This window comes from Mustelus asterias, unplaced genomic scaffold (assembly GCF_964213995.1).
Source record: "Mustelus asterias unplaced genomic scaffold, sMusAst1.hap1.1 HAP1_SCAFFOLD_310, whole genome shotgun sequence".
Taxonomy (NCBI): Eukaryota; Metazoa; Chordata; class Chondrichthyes; order Carcharhiniformes; family Triakidae; genus Mustelus; species Mustelus asterias.
Window position 1 is genome coordinate 441,164 of NW_027590274.1, and position 5,905 is coordinate 447,068.

The 5,905-nt window shown below is 47.7% G+C and overlaps 1 protein-coding gene across 1 annotated transcript; it reads right to left on the reverse strand.

Moving 5' to 3' along the window:
- Positions 1–240: 240 nt before the first annotated feature.
- LOC144486252 (uncharacterized) lies at positions 241–3,738 on the reverse strand. Its single transcript, XM_078204323.1, has 2 exons — positions 3,605–3,738; positions 241–2,323 (listed from the first exon to the last, which is right to left on the reverse strand). Exon 2 carries the CDS (start codon positions 1,933–1,935, stop codon positions 1,093–1,095), a length of 843 nt encoding a protein of 280 aa, XP_078060449.1. The 5' UTR covers positions 1,936–2,323; positions 3,605–3,738; the 3' UTR covers positions 241–1,092.
- Positions 3,739–5,905: the final 2,167 nt, after the last annotated feature.

The window sequence follows — 5,905 nt, forward strand, 5'->3', positions numbered from 1 at the left end:
GGATGGAGAGAAGTTAAAGTTAAGCTTTCTCCTTTACTGTTGATCGATACTTTGCTTTTTTATCTTTCTGACTTGTTACATTTTTAATGGTGAATAAACTTTCTGAATTCACCATTTAAAGTGTTCTTTCTTGCCATATGGTTGAGTCACTGGAACCTGGGTGAGTTATGATTAGGGAGGTTGTTGTAAACAAGTGAACCCCATAAATCTTAGTTCAAACAAATCAAAATTCTTACATATGGAATGCAATCCTTTATTACGAGAGAAATTAAACAGAGAAGTAAAGATGTTATGCTTCAGTTATATAGGGCTTTGCTGGAACTGCATCTTGAATAGGGGCTGCAGTTTTTGTCTCCTATTAAACAAAGGATTGTAGAATCCCTACAGTACAGACAGAGGCCGTTCTGTCCATCGAGTCTGTACCAAACACCATCCCATCCAGGCCCTATTCCCATAACCACATGCATTTACTCCAGCCAGTCCGCCTGACACTAAGGGTCAATTTAACACGGCCAAATCAACCTAACCCACACATCTTTGGACTGTGGGAGGAAACCGGAGCACCCGGAGGAAACCCACACAGACACGGGGAGAATGTCCAAACTCCACACAGACAGTGACCCGGGCTGGAATTGAACCTGGGTCCCTGGCGTTGTGAGGCAGCAGTGCTAACCACTGTGCTGCCGTGCTGTCCCATTTTATAAATACCATGGAAGCAGTTCAGAGGAGATTTACTAGATTGATTCCCAATCCAGTAGTGTGAAATATTAACACTGTTTCTCTCTCCATAAATGTTGCCAGACCTAATGCATTTTTGCAGTTCTTTCTGTATTTATTTCAGATCTACCTGTAGTGGTAGGAAAAACACTATTTACTATCCAGGATAAATAAATGTCCTTCATCAGCTTTTGTGGATCATTTCAGTGGAAATGTGCTCTCCCAGGCTCAAAGAGCATCAGCCCACTGGAAACAAAATTGTGAGACCGGCCAGTCCAGCAGAAAGAAACCCTCCGACCCTCCCACTTCACCAACTGTCAGAATGAACATGGTTCAGTCCTGGATGTGATTAATAGCAGCATCCAACCCCTGTCATCATTCGTGAACTCGTTGGTGTCTCCGCAGGCTGGATGACTGAGTGAATCCCTTCCCACACACACAGCAGGTGAATGGTCTCTCCCCAGTGTGAACTCGCTGGTGCTCCCGCAGGCTGGATGACGTTCTAAATTTCTTTGTGCAGTGAGAGCAGCTGAACGGTCTCTCCTCAGTGTGAATGCGCTGGTGGATAACCAGATCCCGAGAACTTTTGAAACCACTGCCACAGTCAGAGCATTTAAAGGGTCTCTCCTGGGTGTGAGTGAGATTGTGACTCAGCAGGGTGGATGAATGAGTGAATCCCTTCCCACACACAGAGCAGGTGAACGGTCTCTCCCTGGTGTGAATTCGCTGGTGCTCCCGCAGGTGAGATAACGTTCTAAATGTCTTTGTGCAGTGAGAGCAGCTGAACGGTCTCTCCCCAGTGTGAATCCGCTGGTGGATCGTCAGTTCCCGAGAGCTTTTGAAACCACTTCCACAGTCAGAGCATTTAAAGGGTTTCTCATTGCTGTGAGTGACTTTGTGTTTTGACAGATTGGATAACTGCATAAATCCTTTCCCACACAACAAGCAGATGAATGGTCTCTCTCCAGTGTGAACGCGCTGGTGTCTCTGCAGATCGGGTAAATGAGCGAATCCGTTCCCACACTCAAAGCAGATGAATGCTCTTTCTCCAGTGTGAACTAGTCGATGTCGCTGCAGATGATATAACCGAGTGAATCCCTTCCCACACACACAACAGGTGTACGGCTTCTCTCCAGTGTGAATACGTCGATGAGTTTGCAGCTCAGAGGAGGTTTTGCAACCCTTCCCACAGTCCCCACATTTCCACGGTTTCTCCATGGTGCAGGTATCCTTGTGTTGCTCCAGGTTTGACCAGCAGTTGAAGTCTCACACAGAACAAGATTATAGTGCCCTGCTGTGATGGTGCAATATTTTTTCAGGCTGTGTAACTGGGAAGCTCTTTCCACAGTCACTGCATGGGAAAATCTCAGTTGATTTTGTGTGTGTGTGTGTGTGTGTGTATGTGTGTGTGTGTGTGTGTGTCAGTCCTGTTCCAGTCACACTGATGTTTAAAGACTGCTAAAGCCAACAGAACAGAGAAACATTTCTCCTTCTGGATTCAAAGACCGAAGATATTCAGGTCCCGATGAATTGAGTGACTCTGTCAGATGTTGATGTGATGTTTGGTTTGAGATTTCTGTCTGTAAAATCCTCAACTTCTGATGTCCTGTAAAAGGAGTTTACAAAGGTTATCACTGTCAGTACAGGATAGAAATTCAGAACAGACAATTCTAGTTTCCATGGAACATTCTTTCCTCTCTCATTCCCGAAGAGCTGTGAATCTCCATCCCACACACTGTCCCTCCATTCTCACTCTGATGTATCTAATATTCACCCTCCCAATTCTCCTGCAGGTGCTGATTGAGGCTGATTGATAGATCCGGCTCACTGCTTCCTGTCCTGGACAGAGAGAGCTGGAAATCTCCATGCAGGCTGCCAGACAGATATATGTCTATCTGACTGGACTAACAATATGTGGAACATACCAACTGGTTCACTTCCTTTCCCTTCAGTTGCTGCAAGTCCCCAATTTCCCCCAGAATGAGAAAAGAAATGGAAAGGGGGAGAAAAGAAAAAGTGTTTTAATCACAGATGTTGGCCTTTTGTAAGGTCAAACCAAATAAACAAACTCAAGTTAAATCAGGACAAAGTAAAAGGGGCAGCTCCCCAAAAGGAGGGGGAGCAGCCCAAACAAAAATCAAAGTACAAAGGAAACTTTAAAACATCAAATCATAATGTGATTATTAGGATCGATAACACATCCCAACCCCTGCAGTGCCCAACGGGGGCGGAAGGCGTCAACCGCACCCATGGACATCGCATGTTCCCTCTCCAGGGACACCTGGCCGCGAACGTAGCCACAGTAGAGGGGCAGACAGTCAGGATGGACGGCCCCCTCGATCGCCCGCTGCCTGGACCTATAAATGGCGCGCTTTGCCAGGCCCAGGACCAGGTTCACGAGGAGGTCGCCATCCTGACCCACCCCTCTCTGCGAGGGTTTCCTCCGGGTGCTCCGGTTTCCTCCCACAGTCCAAAGATGTGCAGGTTAGGTCGATTGGCCATGCTAAAAAAATTGTCCCTTAGTGTCCTGGGATGCCTAGGTGGGATTGTGGTCGGTGCAGACTCGATGGGCCGAATGGCCTCTTTCTGTGCTGTAGGGTTTCTATGATTCTATTGTCCCTCTGAAGACAGAGGTTCTGAACCAACCCCTGAAACCACGCCCATTGTGACCCGCCACCGACAGCAGCGCATGCGCTCCGTCTCCGCTGAAACAAGATGGCGGCCGATAACCGGGGCCTGTTCCCGGGATAAAAGCCTGGGAGCTGTAAACGCGGGACCTGCAGGGTCTTATTCGGGCCGTGCGGCCCACAGCGGATGTTTGTGAAGCCAGAGCTCCCTCCCTAACCCGACTCCCGGCTCCATTTCTCCCGCAGCCCCACCGACTCACCTGCTGAAAAAAGCATCTCCCGCATTCATAGGGCTCTGGGCAAAGTGACACTGCGCACGCTCCAGATATAGCACCGCGCCTGCGCAATAGGCTCCTGTGGAATGAATAGGACACGTTCACACCCGCAGGGGCACCTGGGAATTAACGGCGTCATTGTCAATCAAAGACAATAATAGAAAATTATCTTGTGCAATTAAGATCAATTAATTTTTAAAAATGCATTCCTCGGAATTTGTGCGCTGCGATTCTCTATTCCTAAAATTGATTTAAACCAGTGCTCTCCTGTGGGAATACCCCGAGTTTTTAAAACTTTTCCCACTGGTTTCCTCTCGTCTCTCTGCTCTCCTGAAGGTGCTCACACTGGCTGGGTAAATCCCACAGAGACAGGTTTCTTTCACTTTCTTTCTCCTGATGCTGAATATTCTGTTTTATGGAACGATACATCACAGATGGAAACCATTTGGATCATCCTGCCCAGTCGGGCTGTCTTTAAGATCTGTCCAGTTAATCCCACAGCCCTGCTGGCAGAGTGAGAACAATGTATATATACTGCAGCAATGCGGGAGGTGAATGGAAAATGTTTTCCAGTTGCATACCTCTCAGACACACTCATCCCTCGAAAGATAAATTGGCCTGTGTACTAAGAACAAAGAAAACTACAGCACAGGAACAGGCCCTTCGGCCCTCCAAGCCTGCACCGACCATACTGCCCGACTTAACTAAAACCCACGACCCTTCCAGAGACCATATCCCTCTATTCCCATCTCATTCATGTACATGTAGGGCGGCACGGTAGCACAGTGGTTAGCACTTCTGCTTCACAGCTCCAGGGTCCCGGGTTTGATTCCCGGCTCGGGTCACTGTCTGTGTGGAGTTTGCACATTCTCCTCGTGTCTGCGTGGGTTTCCTCCGGGTGCTCCGGTTTCCTCCCACAGTCCAAAGATGTGCGGGTTAGGTTGATTGGCCAGGTTAAAAAATTGCCCCTTAGAGTCCTGGGATGTGTAGGTTAGAGGGATTAGCGGGTAAAATATGTGGGGGTAGGGCCTGGGTGGGATTGTGGTCGGTGCAGACTCGATGGGCCGAATGGCCTCCTTCTGCACTGTAGGGTTTCTATGATTTCTATGATTTCTATGACTTGTCAAGACGCCGCTTAAAAGTCAATACCGTATCTGCTTCCACTCCCTCCCCCGGCAATGAATTCCAGGCACCCACCACTCTCTGTGTAAAATATCTGCCTCGTACATCTCTTTTAAACTTTACCCCTCGCACCTTAAACCTATTCCCCCTAGTAATTGACTCTTCCACCTTGGGAAAAAGCTTCTGACTATCCACTCTGTCCATGCCTCTCATAATCTTGTAGACTTCTATCAGGTCTCCCCTCAACCTCCATCACTCAAGTGAGAACAAACCAAGTTTCTCCAACCTCTCCTCATAGCTAATGCCCTCCATACCAGGCAACGTCCTGGTAAATCTTTTCTGGACCCTCTCCAAAGCCTCCACATCCTTCTGGTAGTGTGGCGACCAGAATTGAACACTATATTCCAAGTGCAGCCTAACTGAGGTTCTATAAAGCTGCAACATGACTTGCCAATATTTAAACTCAATGCCCCAGCCTATGAAGGCAAGCATGCCGTATGCCTTCTTGACGACCTTCTCCACCTGCATTGCCACTTTCAGTAATCTGTGTACCTGTACACCCAGATCCCTTTGCCGATCAATATTGTTAAAGGTTCTGCCATTTACTGTATATTTCCTATCTGTATTAGACCTTCCAAAATGCATTACCTCACATGTGTCCGGATTGAACTCCATCTGCCATCTCTCCACCCAAGTCTCCAACTGGTCTATATCCTGCTGTATCCTCTGATGGTCCTCATCGCTATCCGCAAATCCACCAACCTTTGTGTCGTCTGCAAACTTACTAATCAATCCAGTTACATTTTCCTCCAAATCATTGAGATATATATATCCTGTGTGAATTCGCTGGTGTGACCAAAGACTGGATGGCCCAGCAAAATCCTTCCCACACAAGGAGCAGGTGAACGATCTCTCCCCAGTGAACTCGCTGATGTGCACTGAGGTTGGATGAACATGAGAACCCCTTTCCACAGGTGGAGCAGCTGAACGGCCTCTCCTCAGTGTGAATTCGCTGGTGTAACAGCAGGTGGGATGAGATGGTGAATCCTTTCCCACACACAGAACAGATGGATGGCCTCTCTCCAGTGTGACTGTGTCTATGGTTTTCCAGCAAGTACGGATAATTGAATCCTTTATCACAATCATCACATTTCCATGGTTTCT

Coding starts and splice junctions, on each gene's coding strand:
- LOC144486252 (XM_078204323.1), bottom strand. CDS start 1,935: ATGGAGAAACCGTGGAAATGTGGGGACTGTGGGAAGGGTTGCAAAACC.